The 20,115-nt window shown below is 55.0% G+C and overlaps 1 protein-coding gene across 3 annotated transcripts in view; it reads left to right on the plus strand.

Moving 5' to 3' along the window:
* Window positions 1-20,115, plus strand: part of pnkp (polynucleotide kinase 3'-phosphatase) — a 103,810-nt gene that overhangs the window by 57,072 nt on the left and 26,623 nt on the right. For all 3 annotated transcript variants that reach the window (XM_073029207.1, XM_073029205.1, XM_073029206.1), the window contains exon 5: window positions 14,437-14,494. In XM_073029207.1, the coding sequence (XP_072885308.1) occupies window positions 14,437-14,494 (58 nt within the window). The remainder of the gene's footprint in view (window positions 1-14,436; window positions 14,495-20,115) is intronic.

Consider the following 20,115-nt stretch of genomic DNA (forward strand, 5'->3'; position numbering starts at 1 on the left):
AGTGACTCAGTGTTTTGGGTGAGTGGGGTCACTGAGGGACGGTGTGAGGGAGCTGGGTTAATGTCAAAGGTGATACAGTCATTGACATGGTACTGGGGGACAGTGGTCAGTGAGGGATGGGGAGAGGGGTCACTGAGGGACTGAGGGAGAGGGATCACTGAGGGACTGGGGAGAGGGGTCAGTGAGGGACGGGGAGGAAGCTGGAATAATGTCAGTGGGGATACAGTCAGTGACACAGTGTCCTGCGGGAGAGGGGTCACTGAGGGATGGGGAGAGGGGTCACTGAGGGACGGGGAGAGGGGTCACTGAGGCACTGCGGGAGAGGAGTCACTGAGGGACTAGGGGAGAGGGGTCACTGCAGGACGGGGAGAGGAGTCACTGAGGGACTGGGGGAGACGGGTCACTGAGGGACTGGGGAGAGGGGTCACTGTGGGACGGGGGGAGAGGAGTCACTGAGGTACGGGGGAGGAAGCTGGATTAATGTCAGTGGGGATACAGTCAGCGACACAGTGTCCTGGGGAGAGGGGTCACTGAGGGACGGTGTGAGGGGTCACTGCAGGACGGGGAGAGGAGTCACTGAGGGACTGGGGGAGACGGGTCACTGAGGGACTGGGGAGAGGGGTCACTGAGGGACGGGGAGAGGAGTCACTGAGGGACTGAGGGAGAGGGATCACTGAGGGACTGGGGAGAGGGGTCAGTTAGGGACAGGGGGAGGAAGCTGGAATAATGTCAGTGGGAATACAGTCAGTGACACAGGACACTGGCGGAGAGGGGTCACTGAGGGAGGGAGCTGGAATCATGTCACTGTGGATACAGTCAGTGACATTGGGGGAGATGGGTCACTGAAGGAGGGAGCTGGATTAATGTCAGTGACACTGGGGGAGAGGGGTCACTGAGGGACGGAGCTGGATTAATCTCAGTGGGGATACAGTCAGTGACACTGGGGGAGAGGGGTCACTGAGGGAGGGAGCTGGATTAATGTCTGTGGGGATACAGTCAGTGACTCAGTTTCCTGGGGGAGAGGGGTCACTGAGAGAGGGAGCTGGAATCATGTCACTGTGGATACAGTCAGTGACATTGGGGGAGATGGGTCACTGAAGGAGGGAGCTGGATTAATGTCAGTGACACTGGGGGAGAGGGGTCACTGAGTGAGGGGGCTGGATTAATGTCAGTGGGGATACAGTCAGTGACACTGGGGGAGAGGGGTCACTGAGGGAGGGAGCTGAATTAATGTCAGTGGGGATACAGTCAGTGACACTGGGGGAGAATTGTCACTGAGGGAGGGAGCTGGATTAATGTCGGTGGGGATACAGTCTGTGATACAGTGTCCTGGGGGAGAGGGGCACTGAGGGAGGGAGCTGGATTAACGTCAGTGGGGATACAGCCAGTGACACAGTGTCCTGGGGGAGAGGGGTCACTGAGGGAGGGAGCTGGATTAATGTCAGTGGGAATACAGTCTGTGACACAGGACACTGGGGGAGAGGGGTCACTGATGGAGGGAGCTGGATTAATGTCAGTGGGGATACAGTCAGTGACACAGTGTCCTGGGGGAGAGCGGGCACTGAGGGAGGGAGCTGATTTAATGTCAGTGGGAATACAGTCAATGACACAGGACACTGGGGGAGAGGGGTCACTGAGGGAGGCTGGAATAATGTCTGTGGGGATACAGTCAGTGACTCAGTGTCTTGGGGGAGAGGAGTCACTGAGGGAGGGAGCTGGATTAACGTCATTAGCGATACAGTCACTGACACAGTGTCCTGGGGGAGAGGGGTCACTGAGGGACTGGGGAGAGGGGTCACTGAGGGACTGGGGGAGCGGGATCACTGAGGGACAGGGGGAGGAAGATGGATTAATGTCAGTGGGGATACAGTCAGTGACACAGTGTCCTGGGGGAGAGGGGTCACTGAGGGTCGGGGAGAGGTGTCACTGAGGCACTGCGGGAGTGGAGTCACTGAGGGACTAGGGGAGAGGGGTCACTGCGGGACGGGGAGAGGAGTCACTGAGGGACTGGGGAGAGGGCTCACAGAGGGTTGGGGGGAGAGGAGTCACTGAGGGACGGGGGAGAGGAGTCACTGAGGGACAGGGGAGGAAGCTGGATTAATGTCAGTGGGGATACAGACAGTGACACTGGGGGAGAGGGGTCACTGAGGGACAGGGCGTGGAAGCTGGAATAATGTCAGTAGGGATACAGTCAGTGACACAGTGTCCTGGAGGAGAGGGGTCACAGAGGGACTGGGGAGAAGGGTCACTGAGGGACTGGGGGAGAGGGGTCACTGAGGGACTGGGGAGAAGGGTCACTGTGGGACTGAGGAGACGGGTCACTGAGGGACTGGGGGAGAGGAGTCACTGAGGGACTAGGGGAGAGGGGTCACTGCAGGACGGGGAGAGGAGTCACTGAGGGACTGGGGGAGACGGGTCACTGAGGGACTGGGGAGAGGGGTCACTGTGGGACGGGGGGAGAGGGGTCACTGAGGGAATGGGGAAAAGGGTCACTGTGGGACTGAGGAGAGGGGTCACTGAGGCACTGCGGGAGAGGAGTCACTGAGGGACTAGGGGAGAGGGGTCACTGCAGGACGGGGAGAGGAGTCACTGAGGGACTGGGGGAGACGGGTCACTGAGGGACTGGGGAGAGGGGTCACTGTGGGACGGGGGGAGAGGAGTCACTGAGGTACGGGGGAGGAAGCTGGATTAATGTCAGTGGGGATACAGTCAGCGACACAGTGTCCTGGGGAGAGGGGTCACTGAGGGACGGGGAGAGGAGTCACTGAGGGACTGAGGGAGAGGGATCACTGAGGGACTGGGGAGAGGGGTCAGTTAGGGACAGGGGGAGGAAGCTGGAATAATGTCAGTGGGAATACAGTCAGTGACACAGGACACTGGGGGAGAGGGGTCACTGAGGGAGGGAGCTGGAATCATGTCACTGTGGATACAGTCAGTGACATTGGGGGAGATGGGTCACTGAAGGAGGGAGCTGGATTAATGTCAGTGACACTGGGGGAGAGGGGTCACTGAGGGACGGAGCTGGATTAATCTCAGTGGGGATACAGTCAGTGACACTGGGGGAGAGGGGTCACTGAGGGAGGGAGCTGGATTAATGTCTGTGGGGATACAGTCAGTGACTCAGTGTCCTGGGGGAGAGGGGTCACTGAGAGAGGGATCTGGATTAATGTCTGTGGGGATACAGTCAGTGACTCAGTTTCCTGGGGGAGAGGGGTCACTGAGAGAGGGAGCTGGAATCATGTCACTGTGGATACAGTCAGTGACATTGGGGGAGATGGGTCACTGAAGGAGGGAGCTGGAGAAATGTCAGTGACACTGGGGGAGAGGGGTCACTGAGTGAGGGGGCTGGATTAATGTCAGTGGGGATACAGTCAGTGACACTGGGGGAGAGGGGTCACTGAGGGAGGGAGCTGAATTAATGTCAGTGGGGATACAGTCAGTGACACTGGGGGAGAATTGTCACTGAGGGAGGGAGCTGGATTAATGTCGGTGGGGATACAGTCTGTGATACAGTGTCCTGGGGGAGAGGGGCACTGAGGGAGGGAGCTGGATTAACGTCAGTGGGGATACAGCCAGTGACACAGTGTCCTGGGGGAGAGGGGTCACTGAGGGAGGGAGCTGGATTAATGTCAGTGGGAATACAGTCTGTGACACAGGACACTGGGGGAGAGGGGTCACTGATGGAGGGAGCTGGATTAATGTCAGTGGGGATACAGTCAGTGACACAGTGTCCTGGGGGAGAGCGGGCACTGAGGGAGGGAGCTGATTTAATGTCAGTGGGAATACAGTCAGTGACACAGGACACTGGGGGAGAGGGGTCACTGAGGGAGGCTGGAATAATGTCTGTGGGGATACAGTCAGTGACTCAGTGTCTTGGGGGAGAGGAGTCACTGAGGGAATGGGGAAAAGGGTCACTGTGGGACTGAGGAGAGGGGTCACTGAGGCACTGCGGGAGAGGAGTCACTGAGGGACTAGGGGAGAGGGGTCACTGCAGGACGGGGAGAGGAGTCACTGAGGGACTGGGGGAGACGGGTCACTGAGGGACTGGGGAGAGGGGTCACTGTGGGACGGGGGGAGAGGAGTCACTGAGGTACGGGGGAGGAAGCTGGATTAATGTCAGTGGGGATACAGTCAGCGACACAGTGTCCTGGGGAGAGGGGTCACTGAGGGACGGGGAGAGGAGTCACTGAGGGACTGAGGGAGAGGGATCACTGAGGGACTGGGGAGAGGGGTCAGTTAGGGACAGGGGGAGGAAGCTGGAATAATGTCAGTGGGAATACAGTCAGTGACACAGGACACTGGGGGAGAGGGGTCACTGAGGGAGGGAGCTGGAATCATGTCACTGTGGATACAGTCAGTGACATTGGGGGAGATGGGTCACTGAAGGAGGGAGCTGGATTAATGTCAGTGACACTGGGGGAGAGGGGTCACTGAGGGACGGAGCTGGATTAATCTCAGTGGGGATACAGTCAGTGACACTGGGGGAGAGGGGTCACTGAGGGAGGGAGCTGGATTAATGTCTGTGGGGATACAGTCAGTGACTCAGTGTCCTGGGGGAGAGGGGTCACTGAGAGAGGGATCTGGATTAATGTCTGTGGGGATACAGTCAGTGACTCAGTTTCCTGGGGGAGAGGGGTCACTGAGAGAGGGAGCTGGAATCATGTCACTGTGGATACAGTCAGTGACATTGGGGGAGATGGGTCACTGAAGGAGGGAGCTGGAGAAATGTCAGTGACACTGGGGGAGAGGGGTCACTGAGTGAGGGGGCTGGATTAATGTCAGTGGGGATACAGTCAGTGACACTGGGGGAGAGGGGTCACTGAGGGAGGGAGCTGAATTAATGTCAGTGGGGATACAGTCAGTGACACTGGGGGAGAATTGTCACTGAGGGAGGGAGCTGGATTAATGTCGGTGGGGATACAGTCTGTGATACAGTGTCCTGGGGGAGAGGGGCACTGAGGGAGGGAGCTGGATTAACGTCAGTGGGGATACAGCCAGTGACACAGTGTCCTGGGGGAGAGGGGTCACTGAGGGAGGGAGCTGGATTAATGTCAGTGGGAATACAGTCTGTGACACAGGACACTGGGGGAGAGGGGTCACTGATGGAGGGAGCTGGATTAATGTCAGTGGGGATACAGTCAGTGACACAGTGTCCTGGGGGAGAGCGGGCACTGAGGGAGGGAGCTGATTTAATGTCAGTGGGAATACAGTCAGTGACACAGGACACTGGGGGAGAGGGGTCACTGAGGGAGGCTGGAATAATGTCTGTGGGGATACAGTCAGTGACTCAGTGTCTTGGGGGAGAGGAGTCACTGAGGGAGGGAGCTGGATTAACGTCATTAGCGATACAGTCACTGACACAGTGTCCTGGGGGAGAGGGGTCACTGAGGGACTGGGGAGAGGGATCACTGAGGGACTGGGGGAGCGGGATCACTGAGGGACAGGGGGAGGAAGATGGATTAATGTCAGTGGGGATACAGTCAGTGACACAGTGTCCTGGGGGAGAGGGGTCACTGAGGGTCGGGGAGAGGTGTCACTGAGGCACTGCGGGAGTGGAGTCACTGAGGGACTAGGGGAGAGGGGTCACTGCGGGACGGGGAGAGGAGTCACTGAGGGACTGGGGAGAGGGCTCACAGAGGGTTGGGGGGAGAGGAGTCACTGAGGGACGGGGGAGAGGAGTCACTGAGGGACAGGGGAGGAAGCTGGATTAATGTCAGTGGGGATACAGACAGTGACACTGGGGGAGAGGGGTCACTGAGGGACAGGGCGTGGAAGCTGGAATAATGTCAGTAGGGATACAGTCAGTGACACAGTGTCCTGGAGGAGAGGGGTCACAGAGGGACTGGGGAGAAGGGTCACTGAGGGACTGGGGGAGAGGGGTCACTGAGGGACTGGGGAGAAGGGTCACTGTGGGACTGAGGAGACGGGTCACTGAGGGACTGGGGGAGAGGGATCACTGAGGGACTGGGGAGAGGGGTCAGTTAGGGACAGGGGGAGGAAGCTGGAATAATGTCAGTGGGAATACAGTCAGTGACACAGGACACTGGGGGAGAGGGGTCACTGAGGGAGGGAGCTGGAATCATGTCACTGTGGATACAGTCAGTGACATTGGGGGAGATGGGTCACTGAAGGAGGGAGCTGGATTAATGTCAGTGACACTGGGGGAGAGGGGTCACTGAGGGACGGAGCTGGATTAATCTCAGTGGGGATACAGTCAGTGACACTGGGGGAGAGGGGTCACTGAGGGAGGGAGCTGGATTAATGTCTGTGGGGATACAGTCAGTGACTCAGTGTCCTGGGGGAGAGGGGTCACTGAGAGAGGGATCTGGATTAATGTCTGTGGGGATACAGTCAGTGACTCAGTTTCCTGGGGGAGAGGGGTCACTGAGAGAGGGAGCTGGAATCATGTCACTGTGGATACAGTCAGTGACATTGGGGGAGATGGGTCACTGAAGGAGGGAGCTGGATTAATGTCAGTGACACTGGGGGAGAGGGGTCACTGAGGGACTGGGGAGAAGGGTCACTGTGGGACTGAGGAGACGGGTCACTGAGGGACTGGGGGAGAGGAGTCACTGAGGGACTAGGGGAGAGGGGTCACTGCAGGACGGGGAGAGGAGTCACTGAGGGACTGGGGGAGACGGGTCACTGAGGGACTGGGGAGAGGGGTCACTGTGGGACGGGGGGAGAGGGGTCACTGAGGGACTGGGGAAAAGGGTCACTGTGGGACTGAGGAGAGGGGTCACTGAGGCACTGCGGGAGAGGAGTCACTGAGGGACTAGGGGAGAGGGGTCACTGCAGGACGGGGAGAGGAGTCACTGAGGGACTGGGGGAGACGGGTCACTGAGGGACTGGGGAGAGGGGTCACTGTGGGACGGGGGGAGAGGAGTCACTGAGGTACGGGGGAGGAAGCTGGATTAATGTCAGTGGGGATACAGTCAGCGACACAGTGTCCTGGGGAGAGGGGTCACTGAGGGACGGGGAGAGGAGTCACTGAGGGACTGAGGGAGAGGGATCACTGAGGGACTGGGGAGAGGGGTCAGTTAGGGACAGGGGGAGGAAGCTGGAATAATGTCAGTGGGAATACAGTCAGTGACACAGGACACTGGGGGAGAGGGGTCACTGAGGGAGGGAGCTGGAATCATGTCACTGTGGATACAGTCAGTGACATTGGGGGAGATGGGTCACTGAAGGAGGGAGCTGGATTAATGTCAGTGACACTGGGGGAGAGGGGTCACTGAGGGACGGAGCTGGATTAATCTCAGTGGGGATACAGTCAGTGACACTGGGGGAGAGGGGTCACTGAGGGAGGGAGCTGGATTAATGTCTGTGGGGATACAGTCAGTGACTCAGTGTCCTGGGGGAGAGGGGTCACTGAGAGAGGGATCTGGATTAATGTCTGTGGGGATACAGTCAGTGACTCAGTTTCCTGGGGGAGAGGGGTCACTGAGAGAGGGAGCTGGAATCATGTCACTGTGGATACAGTCAGTGACATTGGGGGAGATGGGTCACTGAAGGAGGGAGCTGGAGAAATGTCAGTGACACTGGGGGAGAGGGGTCACTGAGTGAGGGGGCTGGATTAATGTCAGTGGGGATACAGTCAGTGACACTGGGGGAGAGGGGTCACTGAGGGAGGGAGCTGAATTAATGTCAGTGGGGATACAGTCAGTGACACTGGGGGAGAATTGTCACTGAGGGAGGGAGCTGGATTAATGTCGGTGGGGATACAGTCTGTGATACAGTGTCCTGGGGGAGAGGGGCACTGAGGGAGGGAGCTGGATTAACGTCAGTGGGGATACAGCCAGTGACACAGTGTCCTGGGGGAGAGGGGTCACTGAGGGAGGGAGCTGGATTAATGTCAGTGGGAATACAGTCTGTGACACAGGACACTGGGGGAGAGGGGTCACTGATGGAGGGAGCTGGATTAATGTCAGTGGGGATACAGTCAGTGACACAGTGTCCTGGGGGAGAGCGGGCACTGAGGGAGGGAGCTGATTTAATGTCAGTGGGAATACAGTCAGTGACACAGGACACTGGGGGAGAGGGGTCACTGAGGGAGGCTGGAATAATGTCTGTGGGGATACAGTCAGTGACTCAGTGTCTTGGGGGAGAGGAGTCACTGAGGGAGGGAGCTGGATTAACGTCATTAGCGATACAGTCACTGACACAGTGTCCTGGGGGAGAGGGGTCACTGAGGGACTGGGGAGAGGGATCACTGAGGGACTGGGGGAGCGGGATCACTGAGGGACAGGGGGAGGAAGATGGATTAATGTCAGTGGGGATACAGTCAGTGACACAGTGTCCTGGGGGAGAGGGGTCACTGAGGGTCGGGGAGAGGTGTCACTGAGGCACTGCGGGAGTGGAGTCACTGAGGGACTAGGGGAGAGGGGTCACTGCGGGACGGGGAGAGGAGTCACTGAGGGACTGGGGAGAGGGCTCACAGAGGGTTGGGGGGAGAGGAGTCACTGAGGGACGGGGGAGAGGAGTCACTGAGGGACAGGGGAGGAAGCTGGATTAATGTCAGTGGGGATACAGACAGTGACACTGGGGGAGAGGGGTCACTGAGGGACAGGGCGTGGAAGCTGGAATAATGTCAGTAGGGATACAGTCAGTGACACAGTGTCCTGGAGGAGAGGGGTCACAGAGGGACTGGGGAGAAGGGTCACTGAGGGACTGGGGGAGAGGGGTCACTGAGGGACTGGGGAGAAGGGTCACTGTGGGACTGAGGAGACGGGTCACTGAGGGACTGGGGGAGAGGAGTCACTGAGGGACGGGGGAGAGTGGTCACTGAGGGACTGGGGAGAGGGGTCACTGTTGGACGGGGGGGGAGAGTAGTCACTGAGGGACGGGGGAGGAAGTTGAATTAATGTCAGTGGGGATACAGAGAGTGACACAGTGTCCTGGGGGAGAGGGGTCACTGAGGGACTGGGGAAAAGGGTCACTGAGGGACTGGGGGAGAGGAGTCGCTGAGGGACAGGGGGAGGAAGATGGATTAATGTCAGTGGGGATACAGTCAGTGAAACAGTGCCCTGGGGGAGAGGGGTCACCGAGGGACGGGGAGAGGGTTCACTGAGGGACAGGGGGAGGAAGATGGATTAATGTCAGTGGCGATACAGACAGTGACACAGTGTCCTGGGGGAGAGGGGTCACTGAGGGACTGGGGAAAAGTGTCACTGAGGGACTGGGGGAGTGGAGTCACTGAGGGACAGGGGGAGGAAGATGCATTAATGTCAGTGGGGATACAGTCAAGTGACACAGTGTCCTGGGGGAGAGGGGTCACTGAGGGACAAGGAGAGGGGTCACTGAGGGACAGGGGGAGGAAGATTGATTAATGTCAGTGGCGATACAGACAGTGACACAGTGTCCTGGGGGAGAGGGGTCACTGAGGGACTGGGGAAAAGGGTCAGTGATGGACTGGGGGAGAGGAGTCACTGAGGTACAGGGGGACGAAGCTGGAATAATGTCAGTGTGGATACAGTCAGTGACACTGTGTCCTGGGGAGTGGGGTCACTGAGGGACTGGGGGAGAGGAGTCACTGAGGTACAGGGGGACGAAGCTGGAATAATGTCAGTGTGGATACAGTCAGTGACACAGTGCCCTGGGGAGTGGGGTCACTGAGGGACTGGGGGAGAGGGGTCACTGAGGGACGGGGGGAGAGGAGTCACTGAGGGACGGGGGGAGAGGAGTCACTGAGGGACAGGGGGACGAAGCTGAAATAATGTCAGTGTGGTTACAGTCAGTGACACATTGTCCTGGGGGAGAGGGGTCTCTGAGGGAGGGAGCTGGATTCATGTCACTGTGGATACAGTCAGTGACATTGGGGGAGATGGGTCACTGAGGGACGGAGCTGGATTAATGTCAGTGGGGATACAGTCAGTGACACTGGGGGAGAGGGGTCACTGTGGGAGGGAGCTGGATTAATGTCAGTAGCGATACAGTCAGTGACACAGTGTCCTGGGGGAGAGGGGTCACTGAGGGAGGGAGCTGGATTAATGTCTGTGGGGATACAGTCAGTGACTCAGTGTCCTGGGGGAGAGGTGTCACTGAGGGACGGAGCTGGATTAATGTCAGTGGGGATACAGTCAGTGACACTGGGGGAGAGGGGTCACTGTGGGAGGGAGCTGGATTAATGTCAGTAGCGATACAGTCAGTGACACAGTGTCCTGGGGGAGAGGGGTCACTGAGGGAGGGAGCTGGATTAATGTCTGTGGGGATACAGACAGTGACTCAGTATCCTGGGGGAGAGGTGTCACTGAGAGAGGGAGCTGGATTAATGTCAGTAGCGATACAGTCAGTGACTCAGTGTCCTGGCGGAGAGGGGTCAATGAGGGAGGGAGCTGGATTAATGTCTGTGACCATGGGGGAGAGGGATCACTGAGGGAGGGAGCTGGATTAATGTCAGTAGTGATACAGTCAGTGACACTGGGGGAGAGGGGTCACTGAGGGAGGGAGCTGGATTAATGTCAGTAGTGATACAGTCAGTGACACAGTGTCCTGGGGGAGAGGGGTCACTGAGGGAGGGAGCTGGATTAATGTCTGTGGGGATACAGTCAGTGACTCAGTGTCCTGGGGGAGAGGGGTCACTGAGAGAGGGAGCTGGATTAATGTCAGTAGCGATACAGTCAGTGACACTGGGGGAGAGGTGTCACTGAGGGAGGGAGCTGGATTAATGTCGGTGGGGATACAGTCAGTGACACAGGATACTGGGGGAGAGGGGTCACTGAGGGAGGGAGCTGGATTAATGTCAGTGGGGATACAGTCAGTGACCCAGTGTCCTGTGGGAGAGCGGGCACTGAGGGAGGGAGCTGGATTAATGTCAGTGGGAATACAGTCACTGACACAGTGTCCTGGGGGAGAGGGGTCACTGAGGGACTGGGGAGAGTGGTCACTGAGGGACTGGGGGAGCGGGATCACTGAGGGACTGGGGAGAGGGATCAGTGAGGGACAGGGGGAGGAAGCTGGAATAATGTCAGTGGGGATACAGTCAGTGACACAGTGTCCTGGAGGAGAGGGGTCACTGAGGGACTGGGGAGAAGGGTCACTGAGGGACTGAGGAGACGGGTCACTGAGGGACTGGGGGAGAGTAGTCACTGAGGGACGGGGGAGAGGGGTCACTGAGGGACTGGGGAGATGGGTCACTGAGGGACTGAGGAGACAGTTCAATGAGGATCTGGGGGAGAGGAGTCACTGTGGGACGGGGAGGGGGGTCACTGAGGGACTGGGGAGACGGGTCACTGAGGGACTGGGGAGAGGGGTCACTGTGGGACCGGGGGGAGAGGAGTCACTGAGGGATGGGGGAGGAAGCTGGATTAATGTCAGTGGCGATACAGACAGTGACACAGTGTCCTGGGGGAGAGGGGTCACTGAGGGACGGGTAGAGGGGTCACTGAGGGACGGGGAGAGGGGTCACTGAGGCACTGCGGGAGAGGAGTCACTGAGGGACTAGGGGAGAGGGGTCACTGAGGGACGGAGCTGGATTAATGTCAGTGGGGATACAGTCAGTGACACTGGGGGAGAGGGGTCACTGAGGGAGGGAGCTGGATTAATGTCAGTAGCAATACAGTCAGTGACACTGGACACTAGGTGAGAGGGGTCACTGAGGGAGGGAGCTGGATTAATGACAGTAGCGATACATTCAGTGACTCAGTGACACTGGGGGAGAGGGGTCACTGAGGGAGGGAGCTGGATTAATGTCAGTAGCGATACAGTCAGTGACTCAGTGTCCTGGGGGAGAGGGGTCACTGAGGGAGGGAGCTGGATTAATGTCAGTAGCGATACAGTCAGTGACTCAGTGTCCTGGGGGAGAGGGGTCACTGAGGGAGGGAGCTGGATTAATGTCAGTAGCGATACAGTCAGTGACTCAGTGTCCTGGGGGAGAGGGGTCACTGTGGGAGGGAGCTGGATTAATGTCAGTAGCAATACAGTCAGTGACACTGGACACTAGGGGAGAGGGGTCACTGAGGGAGGGAGCTGGATTAATGTCAGTAGCGATACAGTCAGTGACTCAGTGTCCTGGGGGAGAGGGGTCACTGAGGGAGGGAGCTGGATTAATGTCAGTAGCGATACAGTCAGTGACTCAGTGTCTTGGGGGAGAGGGGTCACTGAGGGAGGGAGCTGGATTAATGTCAGTAGCGATACAGTCAGTGACTCAGTGTCCTGGGGGAGAGGGGTCACTGAGGGAGGGAGCTGGATTAATGTCAGTAGCGATACAGTCAGTGACTCAGTGTCCTGGGGGAGAGGGGTCACTGAGGGAGGGAGCTGGATTAATGTCAGTGGGGATACAGTGAGTGACACAGTGTCCTGGGGGAGAGGGGTCACTGAGGGAGGGAGCTGGATTAATGTCAGTGGGGATACAGTCAATGACACTGGGGGAGAGGGGTCACTGAGGGAGGGAGCTGGATTAATGTCTGTGGGGATACAGTCAGTGACACTGGGGGAGAGGGGTCACTGAGGGAGGGAGCTGGATTAACGTCAGTGGGGATACAGTCAGTGACACAGTGTCCTGTGGGAGAGGGGTCACTGAGGGGGGAGCTGGTTTAATGTCTGTGGGGATACAGTCAGTTACACAGGATACTGGGGGAGTGGCGTCACTGAGGGACGGTGTGAGGGAGCTGGATTAATGTGAGTGAGGATACAGTCCGTGACAGAAGGAGAGAGGGTTCACTGAGTGATGGTGTGAGGGAGCTGTGCTATCTTCAGTGGGGATACAGTATGAAACGGTGTTGGGGGAGGGGGTTACTGAGGGACAGCGTGAGTGTGCTGGGTTATCGTTAGTGGGGATACAGTCAGTGACACAGCGTTGGGGGAGAGGGTTCACTGAGGGACGGTGAGAGGGAGCTGGGTTATCGTTAGTGGGGATACAGTCAGTGACACAGCGTTGGGGGAGAGGGATCACTGAGGGACTGGGGAGAGGGTTCACTGATGGACTGGGGAGAAGGGTCACTGAGGGACTGGGGAGAGGAGTCACTGAGGGAGTGGGGAGATGGGTCACTGAGGGACGGGGAGAGAGGAGTCACTGAGGGACTGGGGAGAGGTGTCACTGAGGGACGGGGGGAGAGGAGTCAGTGAGGGACGGGGGGGGGGGAAGCTGGAATAATGTCAGTGGGGATACAGTCAGTGACACAGTGTCCTGGGGAAGAGGGGTCACTGAGGGACGGTGTGAGGGAGCTGGATTAATGTCAGTCGGGATACAGTCAGTTATCTGGGGGAGAGCGTCACTGAGGGACGGTGTGGGTTGTCTCTGAGGGACGGTGTGAGGGATCTGGATTAATGTCAGTGGGGATACAGTTAGTGACACAGTGTCCTGGGGGAGAGGGGCCACTAAGGGACTGGGTAGAGGGATCACTGAGGGACTGAAGAGAGGGGTCACTGAGGGACCGGGAGAGGGGTCACTGATGGACTGGGGGAGTGCGCTGGATTAATGTGAGTGGGGATACAGTCAGTGACACGGCGTTGGAGGAGAGGGGTCACTGAGGGACTGAGGAGAGGTGTCACTGAGGGATGGGGAGAGGGGTCACTGATGGACAGTTGGAGGATGCTGGATTAATGTGAGTGGGGATACAGTCAGTGACACAGTGTCCTGGGGGAGTGGGGTCACTGAGGGACTGGGGGAGAGGAGTTGTGCTATCATCAGTGGGGATACAGTATGAAACGGCGTTGGGGGAGGGGATTACTGAGGGACGGCGTGAGGGTGCTGGGTTATCGTTAGTGGGGATACAGTCAGTGACACAGCGTTGGGGGAGGGGGTCACTGAGGGACGGTTTGAGGGTGCTGGGTTATCGTTAGTGGGGATACAGTCAGTGACACTGTGCGTTGACGGGTAGGGATCACTGAGGGACAGTGTGAGGGATCTGGGTTATCGTTAGTGGGGATACAGTCAGTGACACAGCGTTGGGGGAGAGGGTTCACTGAGGGACGGTGAGAGGGAGCTGGGTTATCGTTAGTGGGGATACAGTCAGTGACACAGCGTTGGGGGAGGGGGTCACTGAGGGACGGTGTGAGGGTGCTGGGTTATCGTTAGTGGGGATACAGTCAGTGACACTGGGCGTTGACGGGTAGGGATCACTGTGGGACAGTGTGAGGGATCTGGGTTATCGTTAGTGGGGATACAGTCAGTGACACAGCGTTGGGGGAGAGGGTTCACTGAGGGACGGTGTGAGGGAGCTGGGTTATCGTTAGTGGGGATACAGTCAGTGACACAGCGTTGGGGGAGAGGGCTCACTGAGGGACTGTTTGAAGGAGCTGGATTAATGTCAGTGGGGATACAGTCAGTGACACAGTGTCCTGGGGGAGAGGGGTCACTGAGGGACTGGGGGAGAGGAGTCACTGAGGGACTGGGGGACAGGAGTCACTGAGGGACTGGGGGAGAGGAGTCACTGAGGGCCTGGGGGAGAGGAGTCACGAGGGAGTTGGACTAATATGTAAATTGTATGGTTTCAGAATTCTTTTTCCGGAAATTCCCAAGAGACTCAAGCAGTTATTCCAGGATGGATATAAGGTGAGACGTGTGGGAGAGGGCACGTCTTGTCACAGTGCACTGAACACCCCCGATGCCCAGTTAAACTTAATCCCTTCTGCCTGCACACGGTTCCTCTCACACCTTTCACTGTCTTGTGAAAGTCTCCAAATGGCACTGTTATAATCTGCCCCCGCCAGCATTCCTGGCACCACCAATCTGTAATATTGGAGCCCTGCGCATCTCAACCCAATTCAAGTTTAATTGTCATTGAACCGTACATGAATACCCAGGAGTACTGTCAAACGAGACAGCGTTGCTGTGGGGACACCGAATCGATAGTCGCACACAAGATAGGAGCAGGAGTGGCCTCACAGCCACACAATAAGAGTCCAAACTCCAGCCATCGATCTACAGGTGACCACAAAAATGCAACAGTACAAAATATATTTTTTTGCACGCCCTCCAGTCGATGGGCAGCAGCGGAGCTTGCCTTCTGCCGAGTGAACATCGGGGGGCAGCACTGATCCAGGGCTGAGCCCCGCCGCCCCGCTGGAGTGTGTTGGCTTCAAAGCCTCTCTCCCGGTACCGGGCTGTATATAGGCGACACTGCGGCTCGAGGCCTAGTCATTGCTATGACAGAGACCTCCCAACTCCCCCCTGCCAGCCACCCCCGATCTCAAAGATCAAATAAAATTTATTATCTGAGTTCATGCACGGCACCACATTCAACCCTGAGATTCTTTTACTGCGGGCATACTCAGCAAATCTATAGAACAGTAACTGTAAACAGGATCTGTAAACAAGCTGCAAATGCAGGTATAAATAAATAGTAATAAACAACGAGCGTGAAATAATGTAAAGGAGTCTTTAAATGAGTGTAGCTGTACCCTTTTGTTCAAGAGCCTGATGGTTGAGAGGTAATGACTGTTCCTGAACCTGGTGGTACGAGTCCTGAGGCTCCTGTACCTTCTGCCTGATGGCAGCAGTGAGAAAAGAGCCCGGCTGGGCGGTGGGGATCTTTGAATACGGTTGCTGCTTTTCTACAGTATTGTTTCATGTAGATGTGCTCAGTGGTTGCATTTTGGAAGGGAAAACCAGGGTAGAACATACAAGGTAAATGGTAGGGCACTGAGGAGTGCAGTAGAACAGAGGGATCTGGGAATACAGATACAAAATTCCCTAAAAGAGGCATCACAGGTAGATAGGGTAGTAAAGAGAGCTTTTGGCACATTGGCCTTTATAAATCAAAGTATCGAGTATAAGAGTTGGAATGTTATGGTGAGGTTGTATAAGGCATTGGTGAGGCCGAATTTGGAGTATTGTGTGCAGTTTTGGTCACCGAATTACAGGAAGGATATTAATAAGGTTGAAAGAGTGCAGAGAAGGTTTACAAGGATGTTGCTGGGACTTGAGAAACTGAGTTACAGAGAAAGGTTGAATAGGTTAGGACTTTATTTCCTGGAGCGTAGGAGAATGAGGGGTGATTTGATAGAAGTATATAAAATTATGATGGGTATAGATAGAGTGAATGCAAGCAGGCTTTTTCCACTGAGGTTAGGGGAGAAAAAAACCAGAGAATGTGGGTTAAGGGTGAAGGGGGAAAAGTTTAAAGGGAACATTGGGGGAACAGAGAGCGGTGGGAGTGTGGAATGAGCTGCCAGATGAAGTGGTGAATGCGGGCTCACTTTTAACATTTAAGAAAAACTTGGACAGGTACATGGATGAGAGGTGTATGGAGGGATATGGGCCGGGTGCAGGTCAGTGGGAGTAGGCAGAAAAATGGTTCGGCACAGCCAAGAAGGGCCAAAAGGCCTGTTTCTGTGCTGTAATGTTGTATGGTTTGGGAGGGTTTTACCTGTGATGTACTGGGCAGAATCCACAACCTTTTGTAGGCTCTTCTGCTCAAAAGCATCGGTGTTCCCATGCCAGGCTGCAATGGAGCCAGTCAGCACACTTTACACCACACATCTATAAAAGTTTGCCGAGGCTTTTGATGACATGCCGAACCTCTGCAGAATCCTCGAAGTAGAGACGCTGTTGTGCTTTCTTTGCACTGATGGGTGCAGGACAGGCCCTTTGAGATAGGGATTTAAAATTACTGACCCTCTGATCCTCCAATGATTGCTGGCTGATGGTCTCCTGAAGTCTACAATCAGTTCCTTGGTCTTATCGAGATTGAGTGAGAGGTTGTTGCTATGACACCACTCAGCCAAATTTTCAGTCTCCCTCGTGTATGCTGATTCATCGCCCCCTTTGATACAGTCATCAGCAAACTTGTATGTAGGGTCGGAGCTGTGCTTAGTCACAGGCAGAAAGCGAGTAGAGCAGGGGGCTAAGTACACGTCCCCTGGTGTTTGTGACCACAGCAAAGCTGTCTGGGATCTTGGTGAGAGGGCGTTTTTGGACCAGGTGGAGGGCATCCTGGGTTGAGGCACCACAGGGGCAAACTGGGTTTATCGGGCGCCCCGTCGGTGTAGTGTTTGCACAGTTCTCGCATGTCGACTGCTGAGTCTGTTTGTAGCTGTAGGAAAGCCCAGGAGGAGCGAGGTGGGGTCGTCGATCATATCTCCGCCGGAGGTCATGTTGGTGTGCCAGTACTGACATCGTGCAGTGTGTTAATCGTAGGAGACAAGGTTTCTCAAGCTGTAGAAACGTTTTCGGGATTTGAGTCGGGAAGCTGGAGGAGCATTTTTGATGAGTTTGCGAACTGGAGTGTTGTAGGGCATATTTTGGATACGCAGGTAGTATTTTGCAGAAGCCGCTGTCGTACGGTTCTCCAGGAGTGCTTCTCCACTCATTGACGGGAGCCATTGGTCAGATGTCAATTTTCGGGCTCCTGAGATAATTCTCAGAGAAGCTTGGAGCTGTGGATTGATGTTAGTGTGAGTATTCCTCTCCCAGGTGGGTGACTGAGAAACAACGCTAAGTTAGCTGTTCATGGGACTGACTGTTTAGCACCCCATTTGGTTTTCTATCTTCCCAATCACGGCTGTTCTGGATTTTGGTTTCTTTGCTACATTTAGAAGATGGATCCTGTATGGGAGTTAGATTTTGTGTGACTGACTCCTCAGTGCTTTGGGTGTGGATCGTTGGGTACCTGTTTGTCATGTCGTTTGATATTAAGCTTATGTACAATGTCCTGTGTATGTTACTAAAAAGGGCTTCTTTGGTTTGTTACGAGTAGGAATGCTTCTTTGTCTGTTAAAAGTTTCTCTCGCCGTTGTTTCGCTTTAGAATGGCTGATATGGTAATTGTATTCATTTGTTAATCAATGGGGAATGTTATTGTGTTTTGTGAGGCTGGGAACTTGGGGGAGGGGTTGCGTGGGCTTGGGGTGTGAGGAGAGTCCGGAGGGAGACGCCGAGGAAGGAGGACGTGCGCTCGGACGACCACCGGGGAGTCCGAAGTGGGAGTTTCGGGAGGACGACCACCGAGGAGTCGAATGGTTCGCTGGATGAGCTCCACCGATGTGCACTAAACTGACTGAACTTTGATAAGTTGGCGCCTTTTGTTTTTTTCTTGTATATATATATAGTATTGCCTAATACTCTTTTAATTTTAGTAAACTCTTTAAAGTGTATTTCATAACGGTATTTGTTGTGGGTTTGATACTGTTGGCGGGCGCGAGGCATAAACGCGATTCTCACAGCACCTGCGTGTACGGGAGGTGGGTTAGTGTGTGGCTGGATCTCCTTTTCCCCTAGACATATACCAGCCTGTTGGGTAAGTGTTACACTTAGGTTTGGTTGGTCGATTGTCTAGGTGAAATATGGAGGTTATCGGCACCACTTTGAGAAGTAGTTGGATAGGGAGTTGATATCTTGGGTGAGGTTTTTTTAAATGGATTTGGCATCGTTGGATCTGAAGACTACGTCCCAGTCATCAGTGTATCCAAATTTAGCAGATGTGCTTTCAACAATGTGCGGAGGTTTGTGTGCTTTGAGGACTCCATCGGGCGACGCCAACTCGGGGCCACTGGTCCAATGTTGGAACGGTTGTGGACGAGATGTCAGATGAAGATCGATCCTACCCCGGCCTTGCGTCCACCCCTCCTGGGCCACTCTTCACCATCAACACCTTTCCTGTATTGGGCAACCAGAAGTCCACACAATAGTTCAGATACTGCTGAAGCAGAATCTTATACTCAACGCCCTGACTCATGGGATAGGCTACCTTTTCCACCCTGCCACCACTGAGCACGTCTACTCGAAATGCTGTCGTGGGAAAGCAGCACCCATCATCAGGGACCCCCACCTGGTCGTGATCCCTTCTCACTGCTGCCATCAGGAAGAAGATTAAGGAGCCCCAGAACTTGCACCACCAGGTTCAGGAACAGTTACTACCCCTCAACCATCAGGCTCTTGAACCAAAGGGGGTCATTTCAACCTCACATGCCCCATCATTGAATGTCCCCACAACCTCCGGACTCACTTTCCAGGACTCTCGATCGTGTGCTGGATATTTATTATTTATTTATTATTATTAAGGTTCTCTCTCTGTGTTTGCACCGTTTGTTGTCTTTTGCACACTGGTTGAACACCCAAGATGGTGCGGTCTTTCATTGATTCTGTTGTGGTTATTCCATAGATTTATTGAGTCTGCCCATAAGGAAATGAATCTCAGGGTTGTATTTGGTGACATAGATGTACTTTGATAATGAATTTACATTGAATTTTGAGTCATCAATATTTGCAGCCACTTTCAGGGAGCCGTGTGGACTTGGACTCCGAGACCCCTCTGTACATTACCACTGAGGGTCCTGTCATTAACTGTGTACTGTCACTTTACATTTCATTTCCCAAAGAGAAACACCTCACATTAATCTCCGTCTTCCACTTCTCCGTCCATATCTGCAGCTGACCTATACCCCACTGTATTCCTTGGCAATATTCCGCATTATTTAAAGCATCTCCAACTTATGTGTCGTCTGCTAACCCACCCATGTACTCTTTAATCTGAGTCTCACAAAGAGCAGATGGGACTTACTCTGGCTGGAGATCCACAAGCTGTGGTGCTGAGTGAGGATCAATGCTGGGATCTCCGTTTGTGAGATCTATCGATGATGAAAATGTACCATTGATGGGTGAGCTTGCCGACGACAGGAGGATTGGTGGAATGGTGGACAGTGTAGAAGACCGTGGGATATGGGTCAGTTCAGTTATGGGCAGGGAAATGGCAGGTGGAACTGAATTTGGGCTCTTTGGGGGATTGGGTGTCCTCTGTGGGTCTAAACTACCAATTCACAGTGGATGCATCTCAAGTCTTCCAGATCAGCCTACCTTGAGGGGCCTTGTCAAGTGCCTTGCAAAAGTCCGAGCACTTACCCCATCTTCGCCACCTCCTCCAAAAACTCGTGAGTTAGTAAGTCACATCTCCCCCAAGGTGTGCTGACTGTCCCTAATCAGCTTTTCTTCCTGTAGATGATCAAAAATCCTTTCCCGAAGAATCCCCTCTAGTAGCTTTCCTCGAGACGTGCAGTCCTGGTCTATAGTTTCCAGGCTACCTCCTTTCTTCCTCTGGAACAATGGGTAGAGTGTTAGCTGCTGTCCAGTCCTCCAGGATCTTGCCTGCAGCTGGAGAGGATGTGGAGATCCCAGGAATCTCATCTCTCACCCCCCCCCCCCCCCCCTTTGATAACCTGATATATATCTCATCTGGTC

This window comes from Hemitrygon akajei, chromosome 25, assembly GCF_048418815.1.
Source record: "Hemitrygon akajei chromosome 25, sHemAka1.3, whole genome shotgun sequence".
Lineage (NCBI taxonomy): Eukaryota > Metazoa > Chordata > Chondrichthyes > Myliobatiformes > Dasyatidae > Hemitrygon > Hemitrygon akajei.